The 16099-nt window shown below is 47.3% G+C and overlaps 1 protein-coding gene across 1 annotated transcript; it reads right to left on the bottom strand.

The window, feature by feature from the left end:
• Positions 1–92: 92 nt before the first annotated feature.
• Positions 93–10980, bottom strand: phc1 (polyhomeotic homolog 1). The gene is made up of 14 exons (XM_056286770.1): positions 10863–10980; positions 8301–8430; positions 7989–8099; positions 7828–7893; positions 7575–7718; positions 5099–5275; positions 4109–4930; positions 3849–3984; positions 3557–3735; positions 3030–3093; positions 2666–2753; positions 2156–2333; positions 1827–2070; positions 93–1716 (listed from the first exon to the last, which is right to left on the bottom strand). The coding sequence occupies exons 2-14, from the start codon at positions 8415–8417 to the stop codon at positions 1565–1567; spliced, it is 2478 nt and encodes an 825-aa protein (XP_056142745.1). The 5' UTR covers positions 8418–8430; positions 10863–10980; the 3' UTR covers positions 93–1564.
• Positions 10981–16099: the final 5119 nt, after the last annotated feature.

Here is a 16099-nt window from a genome sequence, read left to right as displayed (position 1 = left end):
GCATTGACTAATACGTTCATTACATCAGTTCTCGTACCGGGCAGGAGCAAGAATTCAGTTCAAGTCAGCATGAGGTGTTGAGTGACTTTCATTCACATGAAATATTATGGAAAAACTCATTTCAGGCTGAAATGAGTTTCCTCCGTAGGGTGTCTGGGCTCAGCCTTAGAGATAGGGTGAGGAGCTCGGACATCCGGAGGGAGCTCGGAGTAGAGCTGCTGCTCCTTCGCGTCAAAAGGAGCCAGCTGAGGTGGTTCAGGCATCTGATCAGGATGCCTCCTGGGCACCTTCCTTTGGAGGTTTTCCAGGCACGTCCAACTGGGAGGAGACCCCGGGGTAGATCCAGAACCCGCTGGAGGGACTACATGTCCAGTCTGGCCTGGGAACGCCTTGGGATCCCCCAGGAGGAGCTGGAGGGCGTTGCTGGGGAGAGGGATGTCTGGAGTGCCCTACTTAGCTTGCTGCCACCACGACCCGACCCCGGAGAAGCGGCTGAAGATGAATGAATGAATGAATGAATTATGGGGGAAAAGTTTCAGCGCAGGTTCATTAACAGGCTTTTTTTTTATTGGTAGTACTGCATACGGATAGACAAAGCACTTCCATTCAGCCCCTGTAAGAGCAAACCATGAGAAATACCTATCTTCAGGTAGTTAAGTCAATTAAAGCTACTCAAAATCACTACATCATAACCATGAAAAACTCTCTCGACCCCCATAAAATAACTTCGATACAAGTACAAAATAAAAAAAAACCCAATACAAAAGTAGATTTTAATAAATGGTAAAAAGAACAGAGAATCTAAGGAAAACAGGCTGAGTGTTGTGTTCTCGTGCTGACTGGAGCCTGTGTCGCATGTCTTCTCAGCTAGAAAAATTCTTGTGGTTAAAACCAAATCTTGGAATGGACTGAACCATTGTTGATAATGACACTCCCAACGCACAAAACTACAGTTAAAGCACCCGCTGAAATACAGCAAGAAGGCCATGTTTCTTTTAACCCTATGGATGAACTGTCCCGGCTAGCGGAGCGAGCTGTGATTACCGCAGGCGCCCAGGCTCGCACAGTAGCACAGAAGAGAATACATACGGTACACACACACACACACACACACACACACACACACACACACATATATATATATGTGTGTGTCTCTTGACAATGACAAAGACAACCCATTCACTTTTTCTCTCTGACGTGGATACTACACTAACAAGAGGCCTACGTTCACCACTCAAACGTCACTAAGAATACACATAAAACATTTTTTTGCACATTCAAAGTCCTGAAAGTCAAAGCAAATCATCTACTCCTACTTCTCCTCGTCTTTAACACGCCTTTACAACATTCACTTCTATATCCTGTCTGTCAGATGATTGATGGTGCCCGATCAGGTCACAAACTTTATCCTCCCTGTCCATACAGGTCTCAAACTTAAAAGTGTCTTCTTGAGAGAGGAGCAAGTCGTAAGTACTGATCCGTGATTCCAAATTTTCCAGTGAGAATTCAACAGTAAAGACAAGACGTTCTGGTACTTTCCTCTATCCTTGGTGAATCAAAAACCTCAGTCTCGCAGGTTGTTGATGGAGGCACAGATCTTCAGCGCTGGACCCAGCTTGATATTCATGGTGGATATGAGATGGTCCTCTCTGAGCAACAGCAGGGCCTGGCCATCGATTTCCTGGGAAAGAAACTGTGCAGCCAGCTCTTCACAGCCTACACTCAGCAGAACACAGACAGAGATATATACAATCAGCCCACAGTAAAACAGGATAAACTGTCCCCCTAACCCTAAAATGAACTCACATCTAGTGAGGTCCACTGACCTTGAAGTGAGGAGATAAACCTGCAGACTTCTTCCACACTCCACTGAGCAGGACTCCCAGGGAGGAAGTTGGCCCCATCCAGTGGGAGGTTAGCAGGGGTTGAGCTGTCAGTCTGAGGACCACTGTGAGTGGGTCTTGGGCAGGAGAGGGAGGAGCTCGGAGAAAGCGGAGGAGAATCGTCCTCTTCTTCCTCCTCTTCTCCGTCGCTGGATGCATCCTCTGAACGACTAGACTCGGAGCGACACTACAGACAAAGAGAGAAGATTTGAAGACTAAACCTAAAGAAAAATCTTTTAGATGAAGTTGAAGATGTGAAATACACCTCTCACCTTGACGGGTAGATGTCTGCCTGATATTTTAGTACAGGCAATTTCAGAGCTGCTCCTGCGAGGAGGGCCCCTCCGTCTAGCCACACTCTCAGGTGGTGGTGGAGGTGGAGGTGGTGGTGGTCCTGCACCAGCTCGTCCTCTGCTTGTCCGAAAGTGCTGACTGCAACTTACATTGTACCTGGAGGACCAGGGGGAGAATCTTAACTACAGAGGACACTTAGCAATGCTCTACAACTCAACAGCACACACCCTCTTACTCTGAGACCCACACACACGCACGCACACACACACGACACAAAAGGTGTTCAGATTATAAACCAACTAGGTTCATTTGTGCCAAGTGTAATTTACAGTCAGTATGCGGTCTATTCCAGACATGTTTTCAGCACGGGCTGCAGTTTCGGACCTGGCAGCAAAGTGTGTGCGTGTGTGTGGATGAACACACACAAAAAAAATGAACATAATGTTCAATATGAGAGGAGAGTGTAGCATGTCAAAAGAGAGTTGTACCTCTTAGCGCAGGTCTTGGAACAAAACCTTTTGGATCCTCTGAACTGACTGGCTGGAGCAAGGCTCTCACAGTACTCACACTTCAACACTGGGGAGCAAAATGAACCACTTCAGTAAACAGTGGGAATATGAATACTTTTTATCTTAAATGCTGTTTGTTTAGGCTGTCTTTAGAGTTTGGGATTTTTTCAATGTAGGATTACATTTTAGACAGTTATAACTTCCATTATAAGAGGACAATATACAGACAGAAAGAAAAGTGGAGACAGGAAGTACAAGAAGCAGAGAGGGACTGACATGCAGCCAAGGTCTGGAGTCAAACTCAAACTCAGCATGCAGCGACTGAAATTGTAGTAATACTTACTTGCAGGTCCATTCTCAGAGCGACCCACCATGGCGAAATCTCTGTCCTTTAAAAGTCCAGCAACCTGTCAATTAAGGGAAAGCCTGGTGATCAGGGGAAAAAATTCCAAGGATGTCTAAAAATAACACAATGACTTAAATAAATGGGGGAATTGCATGAAAATACAAGGTTAAAATGCATTCGGGTGACACAGCGAACTAATACAAGTGTCCCATGTGAAAGTCTACACCCACCCCAAACACCGCAGTGGCTATCAACCCTGCTCCTGGAGAGCTACCGCCCTGCCGGTTTTCACTCCAACCCTAATTTAAAACATCTGATTCAATAAATCGAGGTCTTGGTAAGTAGGTAATCAGTAGAATCAGGTGTGTTAGATTAGGGTTGGAGTGAAAACCGGCAGGATAGTAGCTCTCCAGGAGCAGGGTTGACGACCACTGCCATAGAGGGTGTGCAATAAAGGCAGCTTAGGGGTACAGTTTTGAGATGCCAAAGGGATGAAAAATAAATAAATACATTTACAAACTTACGGGAAAAGGTTCGGCTCCCTCTTGAATGACAAAGCCCTCTATGAGGTGAGTGAGGACCTGAGGTTTAACCACAGCCTGGGGGACAGGGGCTCTGTCCTTATCCCCATGGCCCATTCTCAACAGGGGCAAAGGCAAAGACAGGGTAGGGGGGGACGAGAAGGCTGCTGTCACAGGAGGAGCTGTGAAGGATGGAGAGCAGATTTCAACCACATTTCAGTTTCACAGCTAAAATCAGCCAGTATTGCCAGCAACGTGTTTTATGTCCATAGTTACAAGATAACTGTTGACATACCAGAGTCCTTTGTCGGGGCAGGAGACAAAGGAGGAGCAGAATCTCTCATTGGTGCACAATCTGAAGATTCTGTTCCCATCTCATTGGTTGCATCGGAGTCAGACTTCCTCTTCAGGGAGCCAGCGGTGGGTTTTGCCTAATGATATGTAATAAACAAAGCTAAATATGTTACAACTCTTTCTTATACTAATCTCCATTACACACTTGAGCAGTGTCTAACCACCCTAAACCTCCTCCTCCATTTAAAAGGCTGACCTTACCATAGTGGCGCCACTGCCATTTGAGGCAGTGTTGACACTCCCACCGGGAATGTTTTCCTGGGCTGAGCTGCTTCGGTTCTGGGCCAAGGCCAGAGCTTGTGTGTTTCCTGATGAGCCCTGTCTAGCACCCACCAGTTGGACAGGGATATGGGGAGGGTGGTGACTCCCAGTGGTGGTTTGACTGCTGGTGGGTGGAGCTGGGAGAATGGGTGGTGGGTGTCGAGGGGTCATTTGAACAGGTAAGCGGTGTCCCTGAGCCGTTTTGGGCTGGATGGGAACAGGGCCTTTGTCTGCAGTGGTGTTGGCGTTGGCCTGCTGTAGGGGCTGGACAACTAGGGTCTGGGTGTTGACGTTAGCTTTGGGGGCCACGGAGCCGATAGGGTAGCCCTGTGTGGAGGTAGGAACGTTTGAGGTGGGCACCAGGATGTGTGTCACAGTGGCAGCAGGGGTAACTGTGGTCACTGCTCTGGCCTGGCATAGACCAGAGGGGGAAAGAAGCAACTGGGAGAGAGGCAAGGCTGGCGAGGAGGTGGAGGAGGCAGAAGTAACAGAGGCAGCAGGTGCAACATTCAAGTTGGCCTGGTTTCCAGTCTTTACAGTCAAACTTGTAGCGGTGGGCTGCTGGGAGAAATTAGTCATCTGTTTGGCAATTTGTTGTTGTTGCTGTGGTTGTACCGGCTGCTGTTGCTGAGCAGCCTGGGTAAAAGTCTGCTGTTGCTGCTGACCGAGAGAGAAGTTGGCAGCATCTTTCCTCTCTGGGAACTCTGACTTGACAGAAGCTGCTCGAGGAGTGGAGGCACAGTGTAGGGCCAGGTTCTGCACCTGGAGGACAAAGAGGGATAGAGCCTGAAGTGAGAAACAATGGATACCAAGGAGTCTTCCTTCAACCATGTCAAGGAAAACCATCACAAAAAAGGCTTGTTAGATTACTATGTGACTATGAGAAAACAGCTCAGACTTAATGTTCCAGAAAAACACTGGTCCTAAAACCTGATCATTGTCTGACTGGGCACTGGCAGAGGTAGGAGGGACTTCTTGCTGTTGCTGTTGTTGTTGTTGCTGTTGTTGAGGCTGTTGCTGGGCAACTGTCGCTACGGCAGCTGTTGCTGTACCACCGGGCATAAAGATGAGCTGGGAGGCAAGGGGAGCCCTGAGGGAGCGGTTGACCTGTGTGACAAATTAAAAACATATGGTGAGTCTTTGTCAAACAGCATGTATTTCAGTGAATAATTCTTGTTATATATTGGGTTTATGAAAGCCACAAAGTGAAAATGGCTCAACTGGAGGAGTGCACTCAGTAGAGTGCAGATCTCCGCCAGGCATACACATCTCCCCTTCTGCAGTAGTTGGACTTGGCGACAAACCACCATTTTTCACCTACTGGGAGAAGGGAACCAACTACACGCACACACGGAAAGAAAAACCAGTGTTTTTCCTGCCATTATAACACTTTTGCACAGCGCCCAAGTCGATTCAACTGGAAATATGAAAAAAAAAGGTTTTTAATATGCAGCGCTCAGGCTAAAAGAATCTACCCAATAAAAATGTTTTGCCTGTCAGTCTGTGGATGCGCAGCCTCCTTGGTGGACCCTCGCACGAAAGCGGCCAAGTCGGGCATGAAATGACAGAGATCAGGCTATCAAACCTCAAAAGCCCTCATTGAAATACTTCAAATGTGTTTAATCGTCATGGTTTTCATGATATCAAATAAATCATGAAGACTGGCTGCTCAGCTGATTGACTTTCAGTCACAAAACAACGATAAGAAAAAACAGATCAGCCATGGGAAATGTGTTATTGCAGTTACTGATGATTTCCAGCTGTGACTGTGATTAATCCCACTGTTGAAATTGTATTTTTATAGCAGAGCTTTAACATTGGAGATGGACACTTCCGCATGCTTTTGCTGGCTTGCAAAATATGATCAATTGCTTTACTTTCAAGACTCAAGACCTGGAGCTGTGCCCGAGGAGGAAACACTGAGGGCGGTCTGACAGGACGCGGAAGTGGGGCGGGTTAAGCTAACTGCTAGCCCACGCAGACCGGCGGTTCCGACAGTCATCCTGGCTGGCGTTTGTTCCCTTGGACAGTGATTTTTTTGTTTAGTCTGGATGTGTGTGTTCTTGTAGTTCTTGTGGTTTTTGGATGTGTTTTTGTCTTTGTGTTGCACTGGTGCGGGCTGGGGAAACGGACTTTATTTGTCATTTCATTTCAAAGTGGTCCTGATTCCTGAAGACTCATACGCAAACACAATGTTTTGACACTGTAACCGCCCGATCTGACTCAACCAAAGACATGTCACGCATGCGCATGTTGACTCAGCGTGCAGGGCCGGACAGCGGCAGCGGCGCTGGTCGAGCAGGCCAGAGAGTGAACGAGGAGAACAAACGTTTTTAGAAGGTTTTTAATCATTGCAATCACAAGAGGTTCTTCATCATACATTCATAACTGCACAAAACATTTTAGGCTGATACGTCCAGTAGATTGCGAGAATAGCCACTGACAGACAGGCGCGCGCGCATGCGCACACACACACAGTGTGTGTGTATAGGCTACCGCCTGACGTAACTATTAAGCAGCGACTGGTGCTCGTTTACACACAACTCATACATGTGCATAATACACAGGTGTAGGTATACAGGTACACAGTGATACCAGACTTGATGCTGGGACCTTGTTGTACCGTCTTTTCTTCTGCATCTTTTTTCTTCATTATTTTCTCCATTTCTACTGTATTGTGTGTGAATATAACTTTAATTGTAATCATGTCAAAATAGGTTGTGGTACCAAGAACTTTAAGATGGCTTATTGTAATTTTTTTGTGGCAGTCTGTAATGACTACACACAGAGTAGGCAGCCATTCAAATATTTGCCTAGACAGCACCTTCCATCCATCCATCCATCCACCTGCTCTCAGGGTCGCGGGGATGCTAGAGCCTATCCCAGCAGTCACTGCGTGGCAGGTGGGGAGACACCCTGGACAGGCCACCAGACAGCACCACTAGATAGCACCTATATTTGTTAAGTGTCAATAACTGGCTTGAGCCCATCTTACAGGGTGTGGGAAGAGCTTTGAGGGTGTCCAGCAGGGACATTGCTTGTAATGACTGTCTATTTATAAGACCCTAGAATTACTTATATTATTTTGAATACCATTAATGAAATCTCATTTTGGCTACACTAATTTAATTTGACTAAATCTAAGCAACTATGTTGCATGTATTATTCAAAAGTAGGGAACATTGTTTGGATTAGTCATTTGAATGCCTGTCATCTGTATTAATCTTGTTATTATAATTTCCTCATTATCATTTTTTTGAGCAATGCCTGAAATTTAAATCTTTAGTTTTGACCTTACACAGACTTAAACTGCGGTGAATTTTCAAAACTGTTGTTGGTACATCACGTCAGCGAAATTCAAGGTGAATCACTTAAGAACGACTACTATACATGATTTCTGACTCACCCTAAGATACATCTGCCCCTGTCCTGCCGAGTTCCCACCCAGCAACACTGATTGGTTGACAGCTGTCGTTGCTGCAGAAGTGGCAGGGCCAAGGGGGCGGGGATTCGTCATGGTCCCTCCTCCAGTGGTGGTGCTTAGGTTAACCTGTAAGGAACAGCAATTTACATTTTGATCAAAGCTGCTAATTTTACTAAATGTATATCACTATGTGACTGGGAAGTTTTTTAAGACAATGACCAGCAGTAAAACTTACAGTGGTGGTGGCTTGAGACACACTGTTACTCGGAGAACTGGACTGACGACTAGCTGCAAGTGTGGCCTGGTGGAAAATAATAACAGAGGAGTGTGTTGCATATTCTTGTTAATGTTTATGTACAACATGAAAACTGGTTTTGTTGTCCCAGTTGTGATTACCTGTTGGACAGCAGCCAAGTTGTGGAGTTGGGCATGGCTGATCTGCTGCTGCAGCATGAGCTGCTGAAAATACTGAGCTGCATTAGGCTGTCTTTGCAGTGCTTGGAGGGCCTAAACATAAAAACACATCCAAAAAATGGGTCCTTAAAGCACTCATCAAAAAGTCTTCAATGCACAATGTACCAATGTAGAAAAACTCAGTAAGTTCAGCTGAGATTTTTGTTTTTCAGTCTTGAAAAGGTAGTCTCCTTATAAACTCAATACATTTCAATGTGCGCACACACACACACACACACACACACACACACCAACCTGCACAGCTTGTCTCTCATAGAGAGACATGTGGGCGATCTGAGGTGGGCGGGAGTTTCCAGTGGTCTGAGCAGTTCCATTGGTGGAGCCTGTGTTCTGATCTTCACTTGCATCCATGCCTTTAAGGGGCCTGTTGCACAGGGGAAGTGCAACACAGTCAAGGAATTTTTATAACAGCCAGTTACCAAAAAAAAAAAAAAAAAAAAACTAAAAATGGAGACATGGTTATTTATTATCAAAGAAATTGTGATGAAATCACGCCGTCAACACAACGTTTTTATATTGAGCTTAATAAGTAAAAGGATTGAGTTTGTAACAAATTAAATGTAATGAGATCCATCCATCCATCCATTACCCAAGCTGCTTATCCTAATTAGGGTCGCGGGGATGCTGGAGCCTATCCCAGCAGCCATTGGGCGGCAGGCGGGTAGACACCCTGGACAGGCTGCCAATCCATCACAGGGACACATTCACACCTAGGGACAATTTAGTATGGCTGATTCACCTGACCTACATGTCTTTGGGCTGTGGGAGGAAACCGGAGCACCCGGAGGAAACTCATGCAGACACGGGGAGAACATGCAAACTCCACACCTAGGATGACCTGGGACGACCCCCAAGGTTGAACAAACCCGGGGTTCAAACCCAGCACCTTCTTGCTGTGAGGTGACCACGCTAACCACTGCGCCACCGTGCTGCCAACATATTATTGAGATCCATAGCAATGTATTTCTCTCAAAGAGAAATAATATTGGGATATGAATCATTATTATAAGCAACACATTTTTTTAGAACTGCAAAAAGTAACACTGTTAGTACTATTTGGGCCAGAGGAAAATGAGAGAGAGAGAGAGAGAGAGAGAGAGAGAGAGAGAGAGAGAGAGAGAGAGAGAGAGAGAGAGAGGACGAGCATGTGCGTTTCTTTGGATGTGTGCATGTACATATTTATACATAGGTATATATCTGAATTGGTGAATCGGCCATACTAAATTGTCCCTAGGTGTGTGTGTGTGTGTGTGTGTGTGTGTGTGTGTGTGTGTGTGTGCCCTGTGATGGCCTGGCGGCCTGTCCAGGGTGTCTCCCTGCCTGCCGCCCAATGACCCCAATGACTGCTGGGATAGGCTCCAGCATCCCCGTGAACCTGACAGCAGGATAAGCGGTTTGGATAATGGATGGACGGATAAATCAAAGGTTCTCATCACCAGTTCTCAAGACCATCCAGTTCTGCTATGTTTCTACCTCCCCCCCCAAGTAGTTTATATTACATACACCTGTTGTCTAAAGTGCAAACACTCCATGTTGAGAAGCAGCAGCGTTGAGGATCTCTGGTAATGGGGGAATGCACGGAAAATACGTTCAGCAGTGCCTTACTAAGGCACACTAGTGACAGCATGGCTTCAATGAGATCCGTTAGGGTTAAAAAACCTTCTAGAACAGTGTTTCTCAACCCAGTCCTCAAGGAACCCCTATCCTGCATATTTTCTTTGCAACCCTGAATAGGTACCTGTTTGTCGTTATTCAACCAATCAGCAGTGAATTTTGTCAGATGTTGCACACCTTGCATAATTAAGTGCTGCGAGATGATTGGTCGAGTAAGTACAAGCATGGCTACCTATGCAGGGTTACAATCTGCAGGATAGGGGTTCCTTGAGGACTGGGTTGAGAAACACTGTTCTAGAAGCCTCCGTCTAGAGAATCAACACATCAGATATGACAAGTCACAGGGGAGAGAGAGCACTTATCTGGCGGTCTCGGAAGTCTATTAACACCCCTACCTAACAAGTTAAGACCATGTGCAACAAATGCCTTAACACAAAAACAAACACGACAGGGGAGACCAATACGAACTGGAACATGACAAAATGTTGATCTGGTGCCACATTCAGGGGGGTCGGAAAGAAATAGCATTGTTTTGCAGGAGCGTTGTTTTAATCAAACCGAGGAGGAAAGCGGCGGTACTTCTCTCGTTCACTAGACCCGACCGTGTACAGAACCCCAGTAAAGCAAGCCGCAGCTCTGCCTCGGGCCAGCGTGTGCTGGGCGGGCAGTCCGGGCCGGACTCGACCGAAACCCGGACGGGCAGGCGGGTTGTGGCTTTTCCGTTAACGGTGGCTGGCCAACTAGCTGTCAACACCACGGACCGAACGCGAGGAAAGCCACATAACAAAAGTGAGCCGAGAGCTAAGCTAAGCTAGGCTAGGCTAAGCTAAGCCCGCTGTGGGCTAACAACACTGGCGAGAAGCAGGCTGGCAGACGCCTCACAACAACACAGCTTGCCGAGAGCAAAGCTTCTCGTCGACGCTCCACCCAACGCCACGAAACTACACGATCCAACACGTTCCCAGGGTTGCGAAATCAACCGACGGCCGCAAATGGACGCCAGTTGCGCTGTAGCACGGGTTACTCCGGCAGGGCGCAACGACAACTTAACGTCCGCTAGCTAGCGAGCGGCTAACGCTAGCTAGCCGTCCGCTAGCTAGCGTTAGCCGCTCGACTAAAAGGTAGCCCTTAGCAAGCGCCCACAAGTTAACATTTGCCGGCATTGCGGCGAATTAACCCTACCTTGGTATTTTTCCCCGTTGTTCTGACAATATAACGCGAGTTGTCGCGTTTCCAAATGTCCACCCAAACACGAATAAAACAACGGCAAACCCGCTTAGCTGAGCTTCCTCCGGCTCCGGCGAAATCCCGCCCCATCGACTTCCCCTTCCGGTGCAGCTCCCTGGGGACGGGTCAAGCGCGGGATCAATTAAAGCCGGTCTCTGACCAAAAGGCATGTCGTCGTCGTTTCACCCCTTTTCTTCGTGTTCACGGGGATAATCTGCGTAACTTGCTGTTTGTTTTTCTTTACATTTTCGAGTTACATTTCTGAAAGTGGAAGGAGTGTATGGGGGGGCGGGGGGTGGGTCACACCATCAGGTATGTGGGTCACATCAGGTATGTGGGTCACACCATCAGGTATGTGGGTCACACCGTCAGGTATGTGGGTCACATCATCAGCAGGTATGTGGGTCACATCATCAGGTATGTGGGTCACATCGTCAGATATGTGGGTCACATCGTCAGATATGTGGGTCACATCATCAGCAGGTATGTGGGTCACATCATCAGCAGGTATGTGGGTCACATCATCAGGTATGCGGGTCACACCATCAGGTATGCGGGTCACATCATCAGGTATGCGGGTCACACCATCAGGTATGTGGGTCACACCATCAGGTATGTGGGTCACACCGTCAGGTATGTGGGTCACACCGTCAGGTATGTGGGTCACATCATCAGCAGGTATGTGGGTCACATCATCAGGTATGTGGGTCACATCATCAGCAGGTATGTGGGTCACATCGTCAGATATGTGGGTCACACCGTCAGGTATGTGGGTCACATCGTCATGTATGCGGGTCACACCGTCAGGTATGTGGGTCACATCGTCAGGTATGTGGGTCATATCATCAGCAGGTATGTGGGTCACATCGTCAGGTATGTGGGTCACACCGTCAGGTATGTGGGTCACACCGTCAGGTATGTGGGTCACATCATCAGCAGGTATGTGGGTCACATCATCAGCAGGTATGTGGGTCACATCGTCAGATATGTGGGTCACACCGTCAGGTATGTGGGTCACATCGTCAGGTATGTGGGTCACACCGTCAGGTATGCGGGTCACACCATCAGATATGCGGGTCACATCATCAGATATGCGGGTCACATCATCAGGTATGCGGGTCACACCATCAGATATGCGGGTCACATCATCAGATATGCGGGTCACATCATCAGGTATGCGGGTCACACCATCAGGTATGCGGGTCACATCATCAGGTATGCGGGTCACACCATCAGATATGCGGGTCACACCATCAGGTATGTGGGTCACACCATCAGATATGTGGGTCACACCATCAGGTATGTGGGTCACACCATCAGATATGTGGGTCACACCATCAGGTATGTGGGTCACATCATCAGATATGTGGGTCACACCATCAGGTATGTGGGGTCACACCATCAGGTATGTGGGTCACACCATCAGATATGTGGGTCAAATCATCAGGTATGTGGGTCACACCATCAGATATGTGGGTCACACCATCAGGTATGTGGGTCACACCATCAGGTATGTGGGTCACATCATCGGGTATGTGGGTCACACCATCAGATATGTGGGTCACACCATCAGGTATGTGGGTCACATCATCGGGTATGTGGGTCACATCATCGGGTATGTGGGTCACATCATCGGGTATGTGGGTCACACCATCAGGTATGTGGGTCACATCATCGGGTATGTGGGTCACACCATCAGATATGTGGGTCACACCATCGGGTATGTGGGTCACACCATCAGGTATGTGGGTCACATCATCAGATATGTGGGTCACACCATCAGGTATGTGGGTCACACCATCAGGAATGATATACGTGACGACGACGCTGTGCAGCGCCAGTGTTGTACACTGTGTGCACAAGCCAGTACGCTGGCACACCAGTGTCACATGTGTACAGATGATGTTAAAACTGCTCTTTTGGGGCCTCCTGTACTCCACTCTCTACTGCCCTCCTGTGGTCCAGTTATGGCAAAGCAGAAATGAAAAAGCTGCAGGTAGCGTATGTAACGATGCATTCAGCTTCTTGCTCAAGCTTCCAAGATGGAAAAGTGCAAGTCGTGTGTTTGTGACTAGTAATGTTCCCACTTTTCATGCTGTGCTGAGGAATTTTTTGTATAAATTTATGTGTCGATTAACTGATTCTAAGAATGTAATTATAACGCTCTTAACGGAGCCGACACAAAGTGACACAAGATACTCCTCTTGTTTCTGGAAACTGGAACAAAGGTCTGCATAGGTTTTAATCATTGTGGACCTGTGAACTGCTGTTAGCTATATTTTTGTGTTGTTGTCCTGTGTTGTATTTTCCTCTTTAATATGGACCTACCTACCTATGCGTCTGAATAAAGTAAGATTTGATTGATTGGTTTTCTATTGTGGTAAAATGAACACAAAAACTACTATTTCTAACACCATGATATTTGCAAAAAGTGAAAGCCGTATTACTTTATAATATTGTACAATTTATCTTTGATTGTAATATTGTTCCAGAATGGAATAAAGATTTTTAAATGGGGAAAAAAGTCCTGGAAATAATTGTGTTTACTTTGCTGCATTTATTTATTTCACGTTGATTAGATCGTTGAAGGAGTAACTTGACTGGAGGAATGACGAGGAAGGCAGCCAGTATCGTTAGATGCTCCAGTTCTCATAATGGGAAGGAACAGCCTAACCAAAGGCAGGCCCAAACCTCCAGCTTTGCACACTTTCTGATGACCCTGTCAAGGTGAAACTACATACCTAAGCAGTAACTAGGTCCGCAGAACGTGAAAAATCAAGGCTTTGCAATTTTCAATTTGAATCTGGTGAATTTCAGAACTCAGTACAGGAATATGACATGTAGTCCAAAGACATGTAGGTCAGGTAAACAGGCTGTACTACATTGTCCCTGGGTGTGAATGTGTGTGTGTGTGGGTTCAGTAAAGCTACAGTGTGCAGACAGTAGATATTCAAAGTAGAAAAACGCTGTTAAGATGTTCATAGAAAGTTGAATCAGGTCATCTGCACACCACGTTTATGGAGAGAGCGATGCTTCATCACTCCCTGCAAACAGTCAGCGGAGACTGAAGAGGGCACTTAGATGAGGGGTGAAGCGTTTCTCTCTCAATAAACGTGGCGTCCAGATGAGCCGAGTCCCCTTTCTGTGATTTTCTTACCTGCTGTTAAGATGTGCCATAGATGACTGGCAGGTTTGACAAGATAACAATAAACGGAGCCTATGTTTGTTAGAGATAAGACCAGGTGAGGTGGTCTCCATAGCAAACAAGTGAGAGAAGGGGGCTCTGAAGGTTGTCTTCCATGGTACCACTACAGGGACTTCTGGACTCTGACAAATAACGTGAATGGATAACAGGATACACTGGAAACCTTGTCTGTGCTGTCACAGGCACTGACTAAAGTATTGGTACGTTAACAGCTCGGGTGAAAGACAAAGGTTCTTCAGTCCATGACCTGAAAGTTTTGGACTTCTAGATATTTATAACAGACAGAGTCAAACATCTGAAATGAACACTAAACACGACCACCCTCTCAAGATTCTAATTCTGACTCTGAAGGGGAGGGGCAGAAGTGAATGGAGAAAACGATGAAATGCTCTATTTCGACAAAAGGTCTTTGTCCTTTGTGAGCACTTTGACTTGTTGAGTGGCGTTCCTCAGCAGTACACAAATCGATACCCCTTGAAGCAGCTTTGATTTCCTTCTCGCGATTGATGGACACGCCCGACAACCAGAGAGCCTTCTGGGATGTTTAGATTGATCAACGGCTTATCCAGTTGGGTAAGAGGGATGGAGGACCAGGGGATGCAGAAGGAGAGGCACGCGAGCAGACGCCCAGGTCAGAGTGTTGAAAAACCACGAGGTGAGAAACAAGAAAAGAGGATACTGAGAGCTGACGAGGCGGTCGGCATGGAGGGAGTCTGGAAACGGTGGCAGGGGAAGGGGGACTGGGACTGGGACTCTGGAAACACTGGCAGGGGAAGGGGGACTGGGACTGGGACTCGGTGGTGGGTGAAGGACATGCCAGTAGCCAAGTAGTGGAAAACACCGGCTAGCGAGCTACCTGCGGCAACAGTGGTACCAGAGGAAGGGAGAGATTTGGGAAGGGAAAACGGATCCGCTCGGGCAGGGAGGTCAAGGAGAGGTCAAGCGGAAGAAAGAGAGAGTTGGCGTGGATATACCTGTCAGAGGCAGGAGAAGAAACGGAAAGCGGGGGGGGGGGGAGGGGGCAACAGTGGAAGAGGAAAGAGATGGGAGTGGAAGAGAGATTACTCCTCTGACCCAGGATGATTAGCTTCATCTGCTGCCAAGGCCATATACATCAAACTCCCTGAGGGTCTCGTTACCCGGAGAAGGAATGAGCTTGCCAACACTAAGGGCTGCATCAAGGACGCCAACGTAACTGTCTAAGCGCTGGAGAACTTCACCTTTCAAGGCTGTTCCTCATTTGCCATGGTGCAAGGTGAAAAAGTGCCCGATAGAAATACCTCAGATTTCCTCAGCCACTGTATAAGACTGGTGTGGTGAAGGAGTAGCTATGCCGTGGGGCAAAGCTCTCAATTTAATGTGCCATCATTATTCCAACCCCCACCTATTGACACAAGCTACTACATGGGTGGTGACCGATGGAATAAGATACCGGACAAAAGTAATCGAAGTGAGGTATTTCCACTGGGTTGAGGGGCTCCCCCTACAGGATGGGTAGAGGCAGTCAGCATGACAGGCCGTCTGCAGCTCATAATGATGCAGCATGTCTGGATGCATGCTCAGTAACCCAGGTAAGGAAATCACAGAAAGCTGAGTCAGTTCCTCTGGACACAAGGTTCAGTGGGAGAACCTTTCATCACTCATCTCAGTGACCTCTTCAGTCTCACCTGACTGCAGGTATCCTCCTCCCCCCTTTTAAACAATACAGTGGCATAACCACCCAAACCAACGACCAGTGCCATATGCAAATTGCCATGACCTTTAATTAGAGTCACAATGGCCGTGTGTACGATTCACAGAGGATTGGGGAACAGTTGCAATCACAGCATTGCAAGATGGTGACAGATGTACTCTTCAGTTCAGGGATGGTCGTTCCTTCTTCACATACATGAAGACGGAACGTAGAGTCCTGGTCTGTAGATGGTGTAGACTGTGGAGTCCCGCTGTGTAGATGGTGTAGACTGTGTAGATAGTGTAGGCTGTGTAG

Source organism: Lampris incognitus, chromosome 9 (genome assembly GCF_029633865.1).
Source record: "Lampris incognitus isolate fLamInc1 chromosome 9, fLamInc1.hap2, whole genome shotgun sequence".
NCBI classification, from domain to species: Eukaryota; Metazoa; Chordata; class Actinopteri; order Lampriformes; family Lampridae; genus Lampris; species Lampris incognitus.
This window is presented reverse-complemented; position numbering and strand designations above follow the sequence as displayed.